Below are 22134 nucleotides of genomic sequence, written 5' to 3' on the forward strand. Positions count from 1 at the left end.
CGTTACTTTGCTACTTTGACAATAAGTATTGTACTTGGATTTTTTTTCAGCTTTTACAGATATATAAAACGGAAAAGAGTGACTAAAGTAAATGTTGATCCCTTAGAAGATGAGAAGGGGGGTTTAATAATGGGAAATGTGGAAATGGTTGAGACTTTAAACAATTATTTTGCTTCGGTCTTCACAGTGGAAGACACAAAAACATGCCAAAAATTGCTGGTCACAGGAATGTGGGAAGGAAGGACCTTGAGACAATCACTATCACTAGGGGGGTAGTGCTGGACAGGCTAATGAGACTCAAGGTAGACAAGTTCCCTGGTCCTGATGAAATGAATCCCAGGTTATTAAAAGAGATGGCGGAAGTAATAGCAGATACATTCGTTATAATCTACCAAAATTCTCTGGACTCTGGGGAGGTACCAGCGGATTGGAAAGCAGCTAATGTAACGCCTCTGTTTAAAAAAACGGGGCAGACAAAAGGCAGGTAACTATAGGCCGGTTAGTTTAACATCTGTAGTGGGGAAAATGCTTGAAACTATCATTAAGGAAGAAATAGCGGGACATCTGGATAGGAATAGTGCAATCAAGCAGATGCAGCATGGATTCATGAAGGGGAAATCATGTTTAACTAATTTACTGGAATTCTTTGAGGATATAACGAGCATGGTGGATAGAGGTGTACCGATGGATGTGGTGTATTTAGAAGTTCCAAAAGGCATTCGATAAGGTGCCACACAAAAGGTTACTGCAGAAGATAGAGGTACGCGGAGTCAGAGGAAATGTATTAGCATGGATAGAGAATTGGCTGGCGAACAGAAAGCAGAGAATCGGGATAAATGGGTCCTTTTCGGGTTGGAAATCGGTGGATAGTGGTGTGCCATAGTGATCGGTGCTGGGACCACAACTGTTTACAATATACATAGATGACCTGGAAGAGGGGACAGAGTGTAGTGTAACAAAATTTGCAGATGACACAAAGATTAGTGGGAAAGCGGGTTGTGTAGAGGACACAGAGAGGCTGCAAAGAGATTTGGATAGGTTAAGCGAATGGGTAAGGTTTGGCAGATGGAATACAATTTCGGAAAGTGTGAGGTCATCCACTTTGGGAAAAAAAACAGTAAAAGGGAATATTATTTGAATGGGGAGAAATTACAACATGCTGAGGTGCAGAGGGACCTGGGGGTCCTTGTTCATGAATCCCAAAAATTTAGTTTGCAGGTGCAGCAGGTAATCAGGAAGGCAAATGGAATGTTGGCCTTCATTGCGAGAGGGATGGAGTACAAAAGCAGGGAGGTCCTGCTGCAACTGTATAGGGTATTGGTAAGGCCGCACCTGGAGTACTGCGTGCAGTTTTGGTCACCTTACTTAAGGAAGGATATACTGGCTTTGGAGGGGGTACAGAGACGATTCACTCGGCTGATTCCGGAGATGAGGGGGTTACCTTATGACGATAGATTGAGTAGACTGGGTCTTTACTCGTTGGAGTTCAGAAGGATGAGGGGTGATCTTATAGAAACATTTAAAATAATGAAAGGGATCGACAAGATAGAGGCGGAGAGGTTGTTTCCACTGGTCGGGGAGACTAGAACTAGGGGGCACAGCCTTAAAATACGGGGGAGCCAATTTAAAACCGAGTTGAGAAGGAATTTCTTCTCCCAGAGGGTTGTGAATCTGTGGAATTCTCTGCCCAAGGAAGCAGTTGAGGCTAGCTCATTGAACATATTCAAGTCACAGATCGATAGATTTTTAACCATTAAGGGAATTAAGGGTTACGGGGAGTGGGCGGGTAAGTGGAGCTGAGTCCACGGCCAGATCAGCCATGATCTTGTTGAATGGCGGAGCAGGCTCGAGGGGCTAGATGGCCTACTCCTTTTCCTAATTCTTATGTTCTTATGTTCATTATCATCTAGAATTTGATATGTACAGAAGCCCATCATCATTTTTAAGAGTCTTGAACCAGGCGACTGAGAAATCTACACTTAGAATTTCTGTTTTTCTGATACAGAGTGCACATTCTTCCCCCATAGAGACACGTTTTCCCTTACCCTCACATAGGCTGACACTCCAGTGCAGCACTGACGGACGTGCTGTCCTTCGGATGAGACGTTAATCTGGCCTCTCAAGTGATCGTAAAAAATCCCATGGCATTATTTTGAAGAAGAGCAGGGGTGTTATCCCCAGTGTCGTAGCCAATATTTATCCTTCAGTCCACATCACTAAAACAGATTATCTGGTCGTTATCACATTTCTGTTCATATGACCATGCTGTGCGCAAATTGCCTGCCGTGTTTCCTACAATACAACAGTGACTACACTTCAACAAATACTTCATTACCTGTAAAGCGCTCTGGGATGTCGGTTAGTTGTGAAAGGCGTTATATAAATGCAAGTCTTTTTTTTTCTTTTATAGAGAGTTTAGGTTCAGGTTGCTAGAGTCCAGGTTTAAGGCCCTTAAGTGTACACAGGTATACGGCTAGAGTTTAAAGAGGTAAAACCACAAAGCTTCCTGATGCCTGTCCAGGTAGGACCATTCTATTCACTGGAGCATTGGCTTGCAGAGTTACCTAAAAACACCTAAGAGAATCCTAGCCCAAAGTAGCAAGTATGCCCCTTCATCAACAGCATCTTTGCTGACCTGCCTGTTTCAAGTATCTGATTGCAAGCTTTTTTTCTTTCTCATCAGTACCTTTTGAAAGGACACAACTATTTGGCCATTGTATTTCTGATTGGCTCTCCATTATCATATGACATTGCTGATTGGCCCCTTGGAGGATAAGCCACACTCTGCTGTCTCTCTGGAAGGTGTAACTGGAACCGCCCAGCCCAAGTTGTCACTGACTTTGCAAATTGTAATTTGATCTATTCTGACTTCTGAAGCCATAGAGGACAGATCTCGAACAACCCAACAAAAGCCTCCCAAGCTTCAACCGACGTCCCTTACCCCAGCGCAACCTTACCCTTCCCCACTACCCCCTTCCCCCGCGCCGCCATAGATGGGCCATTGTGTACAGATTGTTAACAGGTTTATTGGGTATGAAGTGAATAGTGACAGTGTCGTGACTTCTGGATTTCATCCACTCCAACGATGTCCCTGACACACTGAGCTTTCCGGGAAATAGGTTGTGAGTGTGAATGTGATCCGTCTTCCCTGAGTTCCCTCTTCCCCTCCGCCCTGTGTGTCTCTCTCTTCCCCCCCCCCCCCGCGTCTTTGTCTCTCCCCCTCATTCCCCACTACCCCCCCCACCACGAAAACCAGGCTCTCTCTCTTCCCCCCCCCCCCCCCAGCGTCTCTGTATCTCCCCCTCACTCCCCACTGCCCCCCCCCCCCCCCCCGCCACAAAAACCAGGCTCTCTCTCTTTTCCCCCCCCCCCCCCCAAACCAAGCTCTCTTTCTCCACCCAACCAGGCTCCCTTCTCCCTCCCAATGGCTCAGGGCCTGGCAGGGGCTCAGGACTCGGTGGGGGGCTCAGGGCCCGGCAGGGGCTCAGGACTCGGTGGGGGGCTCGGGGCCCGGCAGGGGCTCAGGACTCGGTGGGGGGCTCAGGACTCGGTGGGGGGCTCGGGGCCCGGCAGGGGCTCAGGACTCGGTGGGGGGGCTCAGGGCCCGGCAGGGGCTCAGGACTCGGTGGGGGGGCTCAGGGCCCGGCAGGGGCTCAGGACTCGGTGGGGGGCTCAGGACCCGGCGGGGGGCTCAGGACTCGGTGGGGGGGCTCAGGACTCGGTGGGGGGGCTCAGGGCCCGGCAGGGGCTCAGGACTCGGTGGGGGGGCTCAGGGCCCGGCAGGGGCTCAGGACTCGGTGGGGGGGCTCAGGGCCCGGCAGGGGCTCAGGACTCGGTGGGGGGCTCGGGGCCCGGCAGGGGCTCAGGACTCGGTGGGGGGGCTCAGGGCCCGGCAGGGGCTCAGGACTCGGTGGGGGGCTCAGGACCCGGCGGGGGGCTCAGGACTCGGTGGGGGGCTCGGGGCTCGGTGGGGGGCTCGGGACTCGGTGGGGGGCTCAGGACTCGGTGGGGGGCTCAGGGCCCGGCAGGGGCTCAGGACTCGGTGGGGGGCTCAGGGCCCGGCAGGGGCTCAGGACTCGGTGGGGGGCTCAAGGCCCGGCAGGGGCTCAGGACTCGGTGGGGGGCTCGGGGCCCGGCAGGGGCTCAGGACTCGGTGGGGGGCTCGGGGCCCGGCAGGGGCTCAGGACTCGGTGGGGGGGCTCAGGGCCCGGCAGGGGCTCAGGACTCGGTGGGGGGCTCAGGGCCCGGCAGGGGCTCAGGACTCGGTGGGGGGCTCAAGGCCCGGCAGGGGCTCAGGACTCGGTGGGGGGCTCGGGGCCCGGCAGGGGCTCAGGACTCGGTGGGGGGCTCGGGGCCCGGCAGGGGCTCAGGACTCGGTGGGGGGCTCGGGGCTCGTCGGCTTGTGGCTCAGTTGGGCAACGTGGTCAGAATCATCGTGGCCTATTGCGGGGCCCCACTGCAGGGTCGGATTCCGGAGGACGAGAAAATCGTTAGTACAAATAGTCACATCGCTTTTGAAATTCCCTCTTGGGTGATGCAAAACTAGGATACATAACAAAACCACCTAAAAGAAATCCAATCACTCATGCTTGGTTACCGTTATGTCTGACTACATTATGCTGAATTTAGACCTGTGACAACTCTTTTATGTAAAATGAGACTATGCCAGAACATTGATGGTGCAGGTCCAGCACAATGTAGCACAGCGTGCTGCCTGAGCAGTCTTTTTGATTTAACTTTGCTACTTTGGTTACTGTTTATATGGGAGTGGGAATAATTGCATTTACATTAATCGTAGATTGGCCTCCAGACTGTGATTTTTATCTTCTCTACCTGAAAATTCAACAAATTTATACTATATATTTCCTTAATTTTATTTTGTGCTGCTTAGTATATTTTTGTGTTGCTTTATTTTTTTTTTACATGTAAGTATTCTGAATTCATGGCTGTATGACACTATTTTTCAGGCTTCCTGATCCAATGAGAACGCATGTGATGTGGGGATTTAGCAAGGTAACGCATGCATTGAAACTAATGGTTAATTCTGTATGAACGCATGAGATGAATGTAATGTGTTGAAGCAGCAAGGTGGAACAGTGAGTTGGCACCATGGTATATTATGCCAGAGAGCGGTTTCACTCAGGTATGTGCCTCACATGATGGATTTCCAGTCACTGCTGGATTCATCTGGGAACAAAGTCAGAAGAGGCAGCTGACAGAATGGCAATGGTGGAACCCAGAAATATGCTACTGCTATTGTTTGTACGAAGTGACTACAAATGGCGCAGAGAATTTTATACTGGGGAAAAAAGAATTTCAATCCAGGAAAAAACGTTTCTGTTATATTTCATTTATTCCGATAAGGAATTCAGGAGAAACTGCTTTACCCAGAGAGTTGTGAGAATGTGGAACTTGGTACAATATGGAATGATTGAGGCAAATAGCGTGGATGTCTTTAAGGAGAAGCTTGACAAGTAGATGAGGGAGAAAGGAATAGAAGAATATGCTGATGGGGTTAAACAAACTAGGGTGGGAGGAGGCTCGTGTGGAGCATAAACACCGGCATGGACCCAATGGTCCGTTTCAGTGCCATAAATTCTATGTAATACAGGTGCAGCGTCAAGAATTTGGGACCGAGGCCGTTCCGGATTCTGTGCTATTCTGGACTTTCGATCATCTTTCTGACATCATGAATCTGGTATTTCTGGATTTTGGAATGTCAGGAAGGAGGGGGTGTGTCCCACGCCAAGGAGGTGTTCGGGTTGGCCGGCCCCATCGATGAGGTCCTCGGGCGGGGCCCCGCCGTGGAGGAGGTGTTCAGGCGGGGCCCCACCGTGGAGTAGGTGTTCAGGCGGGGCCCCGCCGTGGAGGAGGTGTTCGGGCGGGGCCCCGCCGTGAAGGAGGTGTTCGGGCGGGGACCCGCCGTGAAGGAGGTGTTCGGGCGGGGCCCCGCCATGGAGGGGGTGTTCGGGCGGGGACCCGTCGTGAAGGAGGTGTTCGGGCGGGGCCCCGCCGTGGAGGAGGTGTTCGGGCGGGGACCCGTCGTGAAGGAGGTGTTCGGGCGGGGCCCCGCCGTGGAGGAGGTGTTCGGGCGGGGCCCCGCCGTGGAGGAGGTGTTCGGGCGGGGCCCCGCCGTGGAGAAGGTGTTCGGGCGGGGCCCCGCCGTGGAGGAGGTGTTCGGGCGGGGCCCCGCCGTGGAGGAGGTGTTCCAGATTTCGGAACTCTGGATTGTCAACGCTGCACCTGTATTACCAACCACTTTGATGGCCACATGCTCTTAGCTGGAAATGTAAGATAGAGATGGTTAGAAAAAACATCTTTAAAGGGTAGAATTCTTTCTCTCAATCTATTGTTGAAGAAGAGTCCATCAACTCTTTTTAAAAGGGATTTAGAAGTCTATTGGCCTGTTTCACTGCTGTGACTGTTTATGATTTCCCATGGAAAGGTTGGCGGTAAGCCAAGGCTAAGTAACCAAAGTTTCCTCATGGCGGTGAGAAACATTGCGAGAGATTGGAGCAGATTGTCTATCTACCTGCTCAGAAGTGGAGCAAGGACCCAAGGAGAATGGGGATAAAAATGTAAATGGGAGAAAGCAAATAGCAAGTTTTTAAATTAATATTGATCATGTTATTGCAGAGGTGCCAAGGTCAAAAATTTGGAAATTAAGTTTTATTAAAGTAACAGCAGGCCTGTTAAAATTACAAGATTGAGGTGAAGGAAAAGATTACAATTATTTTCACAAAAATAGTATTTATCACTGTGAATAAGTAGGACTTGACCTAACATGCCTATATAGTAATATGACCTTCCCGCTCCTCCGCTGTACCATGGCCCCGCCAATGCTTCTGCCCACACTCCAAACGGCGACCTGGGTCCTGATGACGTCACCCAGTCGCCCACCTCAAAGCCGTCGCACATTTGTGTCGGCTCGCGCCGGAAGCTGCAGTGGTATGCTCCAGCTCTTATACTCCCGACCTGCGGTGGTGTTCTCTCATAGGTCGGGGTAGCCCACGCAGGGGCCCGGCGAATGAGGGTACAGGGCCCAGAAGAGCTGAGGGCCCAGGGGCAGCACAGGCCAGCCCACACTGCGATATGTGTGTGCACTCGGTCCATGCAGCAGAGCAGGTCTCCAGTCGTCCTGGTTAACCCTTACCACTGGATAAAGACCTAGCTCTGTCAAACCCATGTGGTGGCCAATGTGCAACGGTCACCACACGTTAAAAAAAATCCATGCACAGGCATCTTCCACCCCTTCAATTGGAGTTCAGGACTGGAACATCGGGTCCTTCATTGAAACATCTGTGAACTCTTGTGGAAGCAAGTCATCCTCGTTTGCCTATGATGATGATATAGTAATAGGACCTAATTATATCTACATCTAAAATCTCCACGTCTGAGAGGTTATATTGCACAAATGGAAAAAATTGTGTTTCAGATATGTGTTGGTAGAAAACACTTCTATAAATCCTCAGCTTGGCAGAACGTAACCGCTGAACAGCTGTTGGTGTAAATGACTTGGGGATCGAAATTGATCAAAGGCAAGTTCCGCCCGTTTACCGTCGAAAAGACTGCTAAGATCGTGACGGTACTTTGGGCAGAAGATTGGTCAAAAAAGGAGCAAAAAAGCGCCCGGCGGCAAAAATGGGCGTAACACACTGATTCTAGGTGGCAGGGGTGATTCTGGACGGCAAATGCAGTCCTGAAGAAAGTTACACCGAGGCTGGAGTCAGGTCTAAGGAGGGGGGAACGCACAAAAAAAATGAGTTTAAAAACAATAAATAACAAAAAAAACACAAAACCTTCAGAGGATCCTTTTACACAAAATCGCTGCAAAAGAAGTTTAAAAAAAAAAATTCTCACTTACCTTTTCTTGCAGGTCTTCATACCTTCCGTCCAGGTAAGACCTGCTTCCACACAGTGGTCTTTTCTTCTGCAAGAGTGGAGGACCCGCTCGGATAAATCTCGGGAGGGAGTGAGCAGGAGGACCTTTTTCTGCGTTGCACGCCGGCGCACACCAGCGGACGCTCCCCAGTGGTCCTTCCAAACCGCCGGCATGAGGGCCTCACCAATCTCCCACGGAGGGGAGAGCGCCGAAAAAACTGGGAAACCACCGAGAAAACTCGGCGACAGCCGGCAGTTGTGTCATCAAATTCGGCCCCCGTGGTTTATGACCTCCAATTTGAGCAGCTAGAGAATTATTAGGTCATATGTGTCCAGATGTTGGGGCTTTAAATATAGTGACATTACCAAGTGCCCAATTGAATGTTGGGGATGGAATAACCCTTGAGTTTTACTTTTGTGTGACTGTTGACCTAGTAATCTGTTCTTGCAGGCTTAAATAGTGGGTCAGTTATATTTCAATCCATCAATAATGCTTTGCAATGAATCTCTTCACTGGTGATTCTTCCAGGAACAAAATCTAGTCCTGGGCATAAAGGAAACTAATACTGAATCTCATCAAGTGCACATCCTGGAGACTGAGCACAATGATGGCAATTCCTTATAAATTGCAGAGAGCCTGCTGACCTACTGCTTGGCCTACTTGCTGAAGGAGGTTGTGTAAAAATACATGGCAAAGCAGGGTGAGGGGGAATGGAGCAGCATAGGAACTATATAAATTAAACCTGTTTTATCATTGCTTAGGATTTTGCAGCCAGTGGAATTCGAGTAGGTACACTGTACACTGAAAATACAGATGTTATCAGTGCCCTTGGCCAGCTGTCGTACTTCCATGGTATTCCAGGTCCCACGCAACATATGGTAGCACAGTTACTGAGAGACCGAGGTAAGTCTACCTCAGTGGAAAGTTGCCTTATTCCATGTTTGTGTGGGATATTTGTGTCAAATAAGCAGTGAGCTCATGTAGGTTGTTGTCATGCATGGATTGGAGGCCTCTTGCAAAGCTGTTATGTCAGACAGATCATCTGCTTTTCTGAAACATCCCATTAGGTCTTTCCTCATTTTTTCCCGACTCCTGTCCTGAAGGTGCTTGCTCTATAGTTCTACATGCACCAGTGGCTCTGTGACCTCAACAAACGTACCATTCCTCATGTATGAGCTTATACAGTGTATGTCAGCACGTTGTTAGATTATGAAGGTTGTTGCAGTCAAGCTGAGTCCTGTTCTCACCCAATCATGTCCACATACATACACTTTCTACTAGCGGTGACTGGATAGTGATCAGGAGTGGGAATCTTGGCTGATTATTTAGTTTTTCCTTCCTAGATTAGGGTCGCTGAAGCCAATTGTAACACCTCCAGTCTATCATTATGCTGCTGAGATGGGGTTTTCCGGGGGCAGTCCCAGGCAAACAATGTCCCCGGAATAGTCCCCGGTTCGTGAAATACACCCCCAAATACCCTAGCTTTCAATTTCTCATGTTGGGAATTACACACAAGTTTCCTGGGTGTGCTAATTTATATTCCCGTTACTGCAGGTATTGGTGTAAAACTGGTGTAACAGCTGAACTTTCAGGAAACTTCGCTGCAGTGGGGGATTGGGAGTGATGGGGGTCGGGGCAGGTGGGAGATCGGGGTGTGGCGCCGGGGGAGGGTGATCGGGAGTCGGGCATCTCTGGGCTGTGTCTGAATGGGCTTCAATAGTGTGACATCACATCCACAGTAATTATATGCACATTTGTTTTGTATTTGTATTGTATATGTGCAATTGTTAAAACATAGGCTGCTAAAATACTTTGCCTCGCTACGCTGCACAATCTACATTTTCCATCATGGATACTTTGCTGTGCTCCCTCCCCTGTGTGTCCCCGGATTTGGTGTAAAAGATATGGTCACCCTACACTGAGATTCGCTAACTCAGCACATCTATTTTAAAGTAACTTTCAATCAAGTGCCCTCTTTTTTTGGGGGGGTGAGCACCAAAAAACATAAATTAACAATTAAAGATTAAGGGAACCTTTGTTAAATCAAATTAAAATTCTGTTCCTTGTTGAAATGATGCACACCAGTCCCTCCAGCACCCACCTCTCACAGAAGGCATCTTCCTGCTCTATGTGGCCAAGGATCAACTGGAGGGTTTGGGTCCAATCACCCACTGAGGCTTTACTGGGCTTTATTTACTAACCTCTTAGTCAATAAATAAATAGCTACATTTCTTAAATTAATAATTAGCAGGATAATTTCTTACTTAACTTGGAAGATTCTATTTACCCACTTTTTTTTGTATTCATTCACTAGAAATATAAGCATGTTTAGTGCCCGGTGGAACAAGTGATGTATTAACTTTGTAAAATTACATCCTGCAATCCTAACTCTCTGGATTTGCATTTTATAGTTTAGCAATCAGTCTAGTAACTATCAATCAGTTACCTAATGGCACAATCTATGCTTGAGGATTCAGGCCAGAGTATGTGTTGGAAAGATCTTGGAATCATCAAAATGCTGTTTTAGTTGGTTAGTTCTGTCAATTGCTGCTCCACTGAGTTTTTGAAGGATCAGAGCAAGCAAAGTGCTGACTGTGCAGCTAATTTTACTGGCTGCAAACCCTGCTTGATGAGACCATAAGCCAGCAGGGGATAGTAAATGGGGCATTTTTCTTTTGTCACATTTGGCATGTGTTCTGTTGCCCATATTGAGCCCCAGGACTATAGAGATGTGTGGAGTTTCAGCTGAGGTGAGAGCTTTTGTCATTGGCAACACCAGTTATAAACAAAATGCTTGAGCTGTTGGGCCACACCGTCGTCCTATTGAGCAGCATTTTACATTGATACCGTACTAAGCAAAACAATTGTGTGAAAAATATTAGTGTGATTGTAAGATTATAAGCATTAGGAGCAGGAGTAGGCCCTATGGCCCCTCGAGCCTGCTGCGCCATTCAATAAGATCATGGCTGATCATTGACCTCAACTCCACTTTCCCGCCCCATCTCCGTATCCCTTGATTCCTCTCGAGTCCAAAAATCTATCTCAGCCTTGTTGAGGTTAATGTTGAAATTTATATAGAAAATGGCTCTTAAAACTGTTTTATTTATTTTAACTTCAGCTTTTAAAATAATGAGATGGAGAGACACTCTTCAAATTGCAGTTTTACAGAAGTGATTTCCTATAAACTGTGGCATCTTGAAAGATCAGAGTTTCCTTCTGAAAGGTTGAAAATTTCTTGCAGCCTCAATAAAATCCACAGTCATCCACTGATGCTTGTTTTGTCTGTTTTCCCACTTTTCTGCAGATTGGATCAACCAAGTGTTTTTGCCAACAAATCGAGCCAGATTGAAAACTGCTCACAAGTGTTTGACCAATGAACTGACAGCAATGGGAATTCCTTTCCTGAACCAGCATGCAGGCCTTTTTATCTGGGCGGATTTTAAAAAGGTATTCTGTGTAATCTTTTTGAATATTGCTTCTGTCTCTTTCCTATACCAGAGTAAATAAAGGAATGAACTTGGGATTTATTTTAACTTATTCAGTTAGGACAATTGAAAAAGTTTCATGGTTCCATACATATATTTTCCATAATATGAAAAGGAACTGGATTGTTCTGAGGATTCAGGTCCACCTTTTGGATCTTGGATTTGATTCCAGACCAGCGGTGAACCTCTCCCATCGCTGCAGCTACGTCAAATTTTCATCCTTGTTTTCAAATCCCGCCCTATCTCTGTAATCTCTTCCAGTCCCACAACCCCGCGCAATATCTGCGCTCCTCTAATTCTGCCCTCTTGAGCATCCCTGATTATAATTGCTCAACCATTGGTGGCCGTGCCGTCTGTTGCCAAGGCCTCAAACTCTGGAACTCCCTGCCTAAACCTCTCCGCCACTCTACCTCTCTTTCCTCCTTCAAGACATTCCTTAAAACTTACCTGTCACCTGCCCTAATTTCTACTTATGCTGCTCGGTGGCAAGTTTTGTTTTATAACGCTTCTGTGAAGCGCCTTGGGATGTTTTACTACATTAAAGGCACTCTATAAACGCAAGCTGTTGTTGTAACTATAGTCTCAATCTAGAAATAAAGGAATTAACTTGGGATTTATTATAACTTATTCAGTTAGTACTATTGAAATATTTTCATGGTTCCATACATATATTTTCTGTAATATGAAAAGGAACTGGGTTGTTTCTAGTAGTTTGGCCCAAATTGTCAGTCTGACTGAGGGGAAAAAAGGTGTGGCAGCGTGGTAATGGGAAAACAATTATACTCACGCATTGAAGCAGGAAATCCACAGAAATATAATGTACACGTTTCTTCTGATTCAGTACTTAAAGAATCCAACATTTGAAGAGGAGACAAAACTATGGAAGCGGTTTCTCAACAATAAAATTCTTGTCAGCAATGGGAAGACATTTGGGTGCTGTGAGCCTGGGTGGTTCCGCATTATATTTGCTGACAAAACCTATCGGCTGCAGTTAGGTGAGTACAGTGATGACCGTAACTGTCCTGTTGGTGACAGTTTAGTAATTTTATCTTTGCTCCTTTTTTAAATCTCTAAATCTCTTCTAAACATGTATTTGCCACAGATGCCATTCCTTTAGCCGATGAACATATGATTTGAGCACTGATTCCAATACAAATTTCTAATGTTTATATTGCTACATGGGTTAATCAACGGGTGCAGTTTCAAACTTGTGTATATTTTAACATTCTAAAAGCTTTCTTTTTTTTAAATGATCACTGAGGTTATTAGAGTGAAGATTCTTACTGCAATCGTAATGCTGGGATTCAGCAATAAGGCCTTCCACCCATGCCCCCAAAAAATAAAACCACCTGGCTAGGTCATATTTATTATACCACATGATATATTCTTATGTATTAATATCTATGCTGTTGTATGGGACAATTTCATATCCTAGGCTCTTTGGTAATGTCAGTTAAGATGCCACAGCCATATAGCAAATTCACACTATGCTGTAGTATTTTGGAAGAATTTCCGAAGGTCTGCACCAAGACACTTTGCTGCAGGAGAGAGTTCTGTATCTCTAATCTAGGCATGCTTGATACTGACACTAAAGGGGAGGGGCCAAAACAAGTGTGATATCGGCAACCCTCGCTCTTTGCTTGCCCCAGACCACAGTCGGGTGGCCTGATCCATTTCCAGGATCGGGCCTTGTTTAAATGTTACCTGCGAGCTGTGGGCAAACGAGCTCTCTGCAGCAGCTCACCAGTTTGATGCAGTGGAGAATTGCAGAGCCGCCTGACAGGTTGAACCTGTTGGGGGATGGGGGCGGAGCCTGGGGATGGAGTTGGGTGGGGGGGGCGGGTGGCAGAACATGCTGGCAGTGAGACAGACGGTTTTTTGTGGGGCCAAGAGCAGCTGCTACTTCAAACCTCGCAAAGATGTGTTTTGCCTTTTTTTTAAAAGGAAATGAAAAATGTACTTTTTCTGAGTGGCCTCTGCTGACTCCTCGCGTGAGGCCCCCAGTGCTTAGGAAAAGTGGGACTAGCATGCACTTTGCATGCTCCACCCATTTCTCCACAAACATTGCCATCCCGTTCTAACAACCTTTGTAGGACTTTGATTTGAATATTTAAACAACCTGTATTGGATGGGAGTGACGGAAGCAAGGAATGGGTGGTCACCAGTTTAACAATCCCTCCATGGTATCTAAAGTGAAGTGTATTATATAGCCAGCTGCTAACAAAACAAAGTTGCTTTATTAAGCATGAAAGGTGAAATTTTCCTCCATTTACTATGTGGAAAAATTCCTCCCGGATATTTTGACCCAATGTTCCTTTAACCTGGTTATGAATAGCTACAGAGGAAAATTTGGATTGGTTTATAATCATGCTAAATTCACAGAATGAACATTCACTCTTGCATTTTTTTTCAGTTATTTTAGTAAAGTGCAATTCAATTAAACCATTTATTTTTTTTAAATTGCAATATGTACATCCAAGTGAATAGAAGTGCGATACGCTAGTATGGGCCTTGTGACATCTGAGTGTTTACTTTATCTATTAAATGTTACTAGCTTTCAAATTAGTCTGATTTCAACAGAAAAATAAACTGTGAAATAACATTCAAGGTTTATAAAGTGGTTTTATTACCTCCTGATTAGCACCCTTTCTCTCCTCTCCTGAAGGTGGTCTTGCTCACATACGATTTCACAGACTCTGGCTGTATGTCGGTACTTGCCCATGTGGCCAGAGGCATGTTTAAGCCTAGATAGTGAGTGCTGGCAGGTTATTTGACTGTTGAGAATATTGCCCGATGTCTACACAATTGCACATTCTAGCAGCATTTGGATGGATTTTTTTCTGCCCTTCTCCCGAGTGCAGCTGCATTGAGGCCAACTGTAGAGTGCCAGCCATTGCACTAGTTGAGACCAGACTAGGCGTCAAACCTGCCCTGGGTGTGAACTGTTGAGATGATGAATTTGGAAAAATTTGGGGAAAATGCTGCAATTTGCCACAGAATGTGGTGTGATACCTCCGTGAATAACTCCATACGTGAATAAACTGACTGTGCCATACAGAAGCCACAAAGTCAATAAGTCAGCAGGACCAGATGGGATGTGAAGGAAGAAATCGCGGAGGTACTGGCCGTAATCTTCCAATCCCCCTTAGAAACGGGGGTAGTGCCAGAGGATTGGAGAATTGCAAATGTTACACCCTTGCTCAAAAAAAGGGTGTAAAGATAAGCCCAGCACTTACAGGCCAGTAGGTTTAGCCCTGGTAGTGGGGAAGCTTTAAAAACAATAAACTGAGACAAAATGAACAATCATTTGGACAAGTGTGGATTAATTAAAGAAAGCCAGCATGGATTTGTTAAAGGCAAATCGTGTATAACCAACATAATCAAGTTTTTGGATGAGGTAACAGAGGGTTGATGAGGGCAATGCGGTTGACGTATACATGGATTTCCAAAAGACATTCAACAAAGTGCCACATAATAGACTTGCCAGGAAAGTTGAGGCCCATGGAATAAAAGGGACAGTGGCAGCATGGATACGTAATTGGCTAAGTGACAGGAAACAGAGAGTAGTGGTAAACGGTTGTTTTTCGGACTGGAGGAAAGTATACAGTGGTGTTCCCCAGGGGTCGTATTTAGAACCACTGCATATTTCTTGATATATATTAATGACTTGGATGTGGATGTACAGGGCACAATTTCAAAATTTGCAGGTGACATAAAACTTGGAAGTATAGTGAACAGTGAGGAGGAAAGTGATAGACTTCAAGAGGACATAGACAGGCTGGTGGAATGGGCGGACACGTGGCAGATGGAATTTAAAGCAGAAAAGTGAGAGAGAGAAAGAGAAATCTTTTGAAAGGATGGTATAAAGAATAAAGAGTCATGGTTAAAAACAAACTTTTGGGCAATAAGCCATTGTACAGGAAATAGTGTATTTTTGGAAGGGAGGTTAAAATTGTTACCAAGCACATTATGTTCTTAAGAGTCTTGATTGCTGACAAAGTTCCACTATGGCTGAGTTGGTGTTTCAAGTCAGCCCAAGACGTCAAAGGGAGCTGCAAGGAGATTCAAAATAATCTTGTGGTCTCCATTTTAATGTAATAAGTAGCTCAATGGCATGTGTTTGAAAGTCGTTTTAAAATCTTATTTCACTGAACTTCATTAATTGTTGCTTCCACGAATAACTTGAGATGTCAATGTTGTTTTGCTTAGGAATGCACAGGCTGAGGAAGGTTTTAGAAGAGGAAGATTCAGAAATCCAGTCAATTGAAAAAGGACCCAATTCTGATGCTGAGAATAGAACCAAAACTGCTGAGGATGTCAAAGAGGATGGGGTCCAGCCATCTCCACCAGATCCTGCTCTTGATGGTCTAATTGGACTTCTACGTCAACAGATCCGATCAACTGACTGGTTGCAGAGAAACACAGCTGAACAGTTTGCTCAAGAGAATCCAGAAGTCTATGAAGTTTTCTGCAAGCTTGCAGAGAAATAATCTGTCCCTGCAATTTCAGAAAATGCATTAATTGGAATGCGTTTGTGATTATTTTCAAATTTGCAAAATGCTTGTAGGTTATTTTACACTATACTCTACCACACTGACTGAGGGGTTGGTAACATGTCTTAACACTGAAGTGGTACTGTACAACACTGCTGGTATTTTAAATTTTTTAATTTGTGCACTCAGCCACCCTCCCCAGTCCAAGAAAATGAATTTGTGGCTGTAACCAAATCTTCTCGTCTTGCCATGAGCTGCATGCAAAAGTTCCACCTTCACAGGACTACAGCATTGTCAATACTTGCAATTTCATTAACTGATTTTGATTTGGGATAGAAGGGACGATAGAGACAGAGGCAAAGAAGCTATATATCTCCGTCCTTCTATCCCTGTGAATCACACACATTAAAACAATAGTGCAAAAATGCATAAAATGAGTGTTAGCAATACTTTGAGTAATTAGGAGGCGGGGAAGTGGGATATCTAGTTTTCTGTGGAAAAGAAACCCAGCATATTCTGCTGTTGTCCACACTTATTTTTATGTCCACAAAGTGATTGAAAACATTATTTTTTAAATTTCTTCCAATAGAAGATGAATTGATCTTAAAAGTTCCTCTTAGTTTGTGAATGAGTGATACAGGGTAGTGCGAGGTCCCCAACCAGTTTTTTGAACCACATATTGCTAAATCGTACGGAACAGCAGTTTATAAAATTTATTTTTAATCACCAACAGGACGAAATGAAGAAAGATTCTCTATCCTGTAGTGCTTTCTGAGTAGGATGTTATCATTGATCATCTCTGTGCACCTATGCTGTATAATGTGCAAGAGAATTGGCTATTGGCAGCCATGCCTTCAGCCGTCTAAGCCCGAAGCTCTGGACTTCCATCGCTAAAGCTCTCTGCCACTCCACCTCTCTCCTTTAAGCTGCTCCTTAAAACATACCTCTTTGCTGAGATTTTTAGTCATCCATCCTAATAGCTCCTCCTTCATGTTAGTTTGATTACGCTTCTGGGACATTTTACTGTTAAAGGCGCTACATAAATGCAAGTTATATTTGTGACATTGGGAGTAGAATGTGAAGGTTTCCTCTAATTGTCAATCTGTTTTTCTAACCGTATTGTAAACATGTTCTTTTATAATACATTCACAATTTCACTAAATAAAACCAACATAGGAAATCTTCCCACTATGTTTATGATGTTGCTAACACAGAGCAATCAGAGGAAATCTTCCAACTAATGCTCCAGTCCGTTAGTTGGGCTGGATTGAAACTGAGCTCACTATATGAAGGTCCCTTCTCTTTGCTGACCATAGGGATTCTAAATAAAATAAAAACTCTCAATCCGATTCCTGATGGGCATGAGTCTAAAGTACCAAACTGCCACTGATTTGCCACTGCAGTGTTTGTCAATCTCTCACTGTGAGAAGCCATAAAATAATTGAGATGAGAAAAATACAATTTTGTGCTAATGTATAGTCATTGCTATTTTGAGCTCAGCAGTTGAAGCACAGAGGAGGAAGCTTTATTCTGAATCCAATCTGTATTATTATCTAAATTGCCCGTGCTTGAATCTGATATTGCTGTTTAATGTGAAAACATGTTCCTTTTCCCAGCTCTGACTTCCCTCCCATTGATGAAAAGAAATTGGTGGTAAAATGTTAATTTTGTTTTTATAAATAAGCATCTGCCACCCCTGCAGTGTAAGTACTGTAGAATCCACTCCAGTACTATTCTGTGGGCTGTAATAGTGAAGAATCCAGGTTGGTCATTTTGCACAGGTTGCAAGTAAACTAAATTCCATACAAATTATATCAGCCATAGTTATGAATGATAAGACTTTGATAGATCACAGTTCTGTTTTTTATAAAGGCAGTTAAGATGGGGCAGATTGCTTTCCATTCATTGCGTCTCATGACTTGGAGTTGCAGTTGATTTATTAATTGAATTGTCACTTGGTGCAGTGGATATTTATGTTTGTTTTTGGAGAGGAGGAAAGACGTGCTCATGACAGCAACAAAGAGGTGCTTTCTAATTGTAAAATAGATGCCTTTCTAATGTATAGGGCTTTCAAATTAATATGGATTTAGAAGGATAAAAATTGTGACGCTGAACAGCAGAAATTGGAGTAAAAAAACAAAATTCTGCAGCAGATCATTCCACTCTTGCAATAGATGGCCCCACCATCAGAGTTGAATGTAATTCTGACAAAGGGGCGCACGTGAAACACTAACCTGTCTCTCTCAGTCAATGATTGTGCATTTCTAGCATCTCTTGTTCTTATTTAACATTTCCGGTGGTTTTATCTCCACAACCGAATCCAGATCTGCTGTTCGAGGAAGCAGGTAAACAACTTTGGCAGGAGATTTGTTTAGCTCATTTATGTTTTGCAAATTTGCTAGTCAAATGAAATTCCTGGTTTTAGGATGAAGTTGATAACGGCCATTGAAAGCTGTCATCAATGAACAACTCACGATAAGCAATGAAATCTGCCATTTAATTCACTTGTGGGAAAGACTACATAACCTGTGACTGTCAGAAGCATGTTAGCTTCTCCCTGTTCGTCCAATGAGTGATATAAAAGGCTGGCACCAGGCGTGGTTTTAATTTTACATGTGGCTTCCATTTGTTTTGAAGAAAAAGAACCAACTTAGTGAAAGGGAGTGTGCACAATGGGGGGAATTTCCACATGAAAAAATGGGTGAGTGGGAAGTGGGGGATGTTATAGTTTTCATTGGCTGCAAAGCGCTTCAGGACGTCTGGTGGTCGTGAAAGGCGCTATAGAAATCCAAGTCTTTTTAAAAATCTAAATCCCAACCTCAACCCAGCCACTTTCAACTTTTACTCAGTCGGGATGGGGGGACAGGCAGCCAAACCATTGCCAGGAGGCAGGTTGACATTTTAAATATGATAATTTTTATTTATATAGCACCTTTAACATAGTAAAACGTCCAAGGAGCTTCAGAGCAGTGTTACAAGACAAAACAGATAAATTTGACACTGAGCCAAAAAAGAAGACATCAAGGCAAATGACCAAAAGCTTGGCTAAAGAGGTAGGTTTTAAGGAGCGTCTTAAAGGAGGATAGAGAGGCGGAGAGGTTTAGGGAGGGAGTTCCAGAGCTTAGGGCCCAAGCAGCTGAAGGCACGGCCACCGATGGTTGAGCAGTTATAATGAGGGATGTTCAAGAGGGCAGAATTTGAGGAGCCTAGACATCTTATGGGAGTGTGAGGCAGAAAAAGATTAGAGATAGGAAGGGGTGAGGCCATGGAGGGATTTGTAAACAAGGATGAGAATTTTGAAATCGAGGCGTTGTTTAACCGGGAGCCAATGTAGGTCGAAGCACAGGGTGATGGGTGATTGTGACTGATGAGGCCTGAAGCCTCTGCTTTAATCTGCTGTGCAGGTGGCCAGGGATCCCGGGCTTCGGAATTCCAGGTAGCTGCAGCGAGGCACGCACAGACTTGGGGAACAATCCATGTAGGCCGCGAGAAGCAGGAGTGCTTCCGCCTGACCCCCCCAATCTTCTCCACCAGCGGCCTGCACCCTTCCCCCCTTCCCCCTCCCCCCTTCCCCCCCCCCCCCCCCCGGAATCAGGCCCAGCCCCTCCATGGATCAGAACTCACCCCGGAGTCGGGAATCAGTGCCCCCCCACCCCCTGAACTGTTGCTGCGGCCTCGTGTCCGGCCAGCATTCCCCACCCGACTAGAAGCCAGCCTGTCAAATCAGACTGGCTTCTGGGTGGGGGACCTGCCCTTTACATCGCACGCACGCTGTGGAGTTAAAATTCTTCAGTGCCCGGGGAAACCTGGACTTCCAGGTCTCCCCCGCCCCCGCTCCAGGTGAGTCAGAAGCGGGAAGATCCAGCCCGATATGTTTGTAAACTCTCCGCATTATGAAGATCCTGCAATGCATCTCGCCTCAATCACAGTTTAAAAAAACTAGGAAGATATGATCTAAACAGTATGGAAAGATCCCTCAAACATTGAACTAGATGGTCTCACAAATGCATGTTTCAGCATATGATTTGCTCTGTTGAAAATGATTTTGCACTTTGATGGGTTGCATGGAATTTAATGTCCAATTTGAAGATTAGTACATTTGGTGATTGTGTTACCTCAGAAGATGTTTTTTACTGCAGTAAAATTATGGTGCTTCTGCACTGAAAGTTATTCACGTAGAACAAAGAATACCATATTTTACTCTCAGATCTTGTACATCCCATTTGGTTTTTGTTAATAACTTTTAATTGCATTTTGTGCCAAATTTAATTAAACTTGTGATGCAAAGTTTGCACATCCCACTTATTTACTTACCTTTGAGCAATTCTACGTGCAGTACATAAATTATTTTTTTAGGAAAAGTTTAGGTTTTGTCATTTGAACGAGTACTGTTCCTCAAGATTCTTTTTGAGGGACATTTCATTTTTTTTATTTACACCTTGAAGGATTTATTTAATAGCTGTAGTTGGTCATTTTGACTTTGAATGTTGAAGATAAAAGTGATTTTAAACAACCTTCATTGAAGATTTGAATCTTTACATGGTCCCCTGCCTAAAGAACCTTTCTGAGATTGTTACAGCTATTATCAAAAACACCAAAGTCTTTCTTTGTGTTTAATTTAGGCAATAAAAGACTTAAATAGAAAAAAATTTTACAATTTTTGGCATAGACTCATCTGAAAGTCTTTTCCAGAAACATTAGCCATCTTTCCTCTTTCAAGGCAGAGACAAGCATACTGTGAATTCCTAGCATTTGGATAAATACTTGAAGGGAAAAAGTTGCATGGCTACGGGGAAAGAGCAAGGGAGTGGGGAACTAATTAGATAGCTCGACCAAAGAGCTGGTACAGGCACGATAGGCCGAATGGCCTCCTTGTGTGCTGTACCATCTTTTGATTCTGTGATCTCCAATTTTAATTTTAGATTTTGAGCCTTTGCAGGTTTTTTTTTCTCTAAATATTTAATTAGTCTCCAACATGGACTTTATCATGGTTCGGCCAACAAAACTTGTCAGTATAGTCCAGTTCAGTGGATCTACTTCCTGTTGCATTGTTGAATTTATGTCTCCTGACTCTTTATAAATGTAACCTTTGTGGAGGGAAGGAACAATGTTTTGGCGGAATAACTTTTCAAATATATGAACTGAGTTATTTTGTATTATTACTTGGCAGTGTGAGGTTGGTTTTGTGTGGATAATTACATGGCAGTGTAATGTTGAAGTCCGTTTTGTGTAAACCAGTTTGTGGCAAAATCCAGAGTGTCTTGACTTCCCGAAAATGAAACATGTGTCTTATTTATCTGCCAGTTTTGAAAATATGGCTATTAATTGAATTCCTGTTGTCTGGAAAGAGTGAGAAGTAATGGCTTGTTGTTTGAAACAGGGTTTTTTTTTAAAGAGAAATTTAACCTTTTTTTTAAAAAAAAATCAAATATAATTTGTTGAGAAGCATTTCTCAACTACTCAGTTACATTAAACTAATAACATGCGGAAACATTATCTCCCTGCTTATTTCACACTAAGCCTTCAAAGATGATCAAATTACTGGAGGTCCGTTCTCTCATGGTACTAAACATTCAACGGAGCACAAAAGTGAGTTTTTTTTAAAAGTATTGGTCTGTCTTTAATTTTGCTTTCTTCCATTAATGTATAATGTTCTCTTCAGTAATTCAAATGGCTGTCATTACCAGAGGGACACAAACATGTGTAATTTCTCATATTTGAATCTTGGCACAACTGCTCGGTCCCCATGTGGCCTATCTACCTAGAGCTAATGTATGTAGATGTGAAGTGAGGTTTAATTGTGCGTCTATGTGTTGTGAGCCCTGTTGGGGGTTGGGAAAGCAAATGTATTTCATATAAAATGTATTACATCCAATTCTGTATAATAATGATTCAACATGATATATATATGATTATAAATTGACTGTGTAACCTATTTGAAACATGTCACTTTTTAATGTAATCATTACTATATAATTATTAGTTTTTTTATTTTGTACTCTGTATCCATATGTCTCGTAAAATTACAAGTTATTGCCACTTAAACATTTTACTTTGACTCTGCATTGTGTGTAACTGAGTTTCATGTAACTCAAACCCTGCAAACATTGGATCTGCATAGCACCCATTTACATTTCTGCTCATTTTTAACAAAACTGTAGTTGCAAGTTTGAATTCCAACAGATAGAATAAATGAATCAGCCAGAGGCTGTCCCCAAAAATGGATACTTTTCCATTGGTGAAAAGAAAAGTAAGATATCTGAGACTTTTGCCA

The 22134-nt window shown here is 44.3% G+C and overlaps 1 protein-coding gene across 3 annotated transcripts in view; it reads left to right on the plus strand.

Moving 5' to 3' along the window:
- The window catches only part of LOC139280121 (1-aminocyclopropane-1-carboxylate synthase-like protein 1), an 88292-nt gene extending 66403 nt beyond the window's left edge, over positions 1-21889 (plus strand). For all 3 annotated transcript variants that reach the window (XM_070899642.1, XM_070899644.1, XM_070899643.1), the window contains 5 exons: positions 4968-5013; positions 8644-8785; positions 11187-11329; positions 12209-12362; positions 15577-21889. In XM_070899642.1, the coding sequence (XP_070755743.1) occupies positions 4968-5013; positions 8644-8785; positions 11187-11329; positions 12209-12362; positions 15577-15857 (766 nt within the window). In that variant the 3' untranslated portion in view covers positions 15858-21889. The remainder of the gene's footprint in view (positions 1-4967; positions 5014-8643; positions 8786-11186; positions 11330-12208; positions 12363-15576) is intronic.
- Positions 21890-22134: the final 245 nt, after the last annotated feature.

Source organism: Pristiophorus japonicus, chromosome 14 (genome assembly GCF_044704955.1).
Source record: "Pristiophorus japonicus isolate sPriJap1 chromosome 14, sPriJap1.hap1, whole genome shotgun sequence".
NCBI classification, from domain to species: Eukaryota; Metazoa; Chordata; class Chondrichthyes; family Pristiophoridae; genus Pristiophorus; species Pristiophorus japonicus.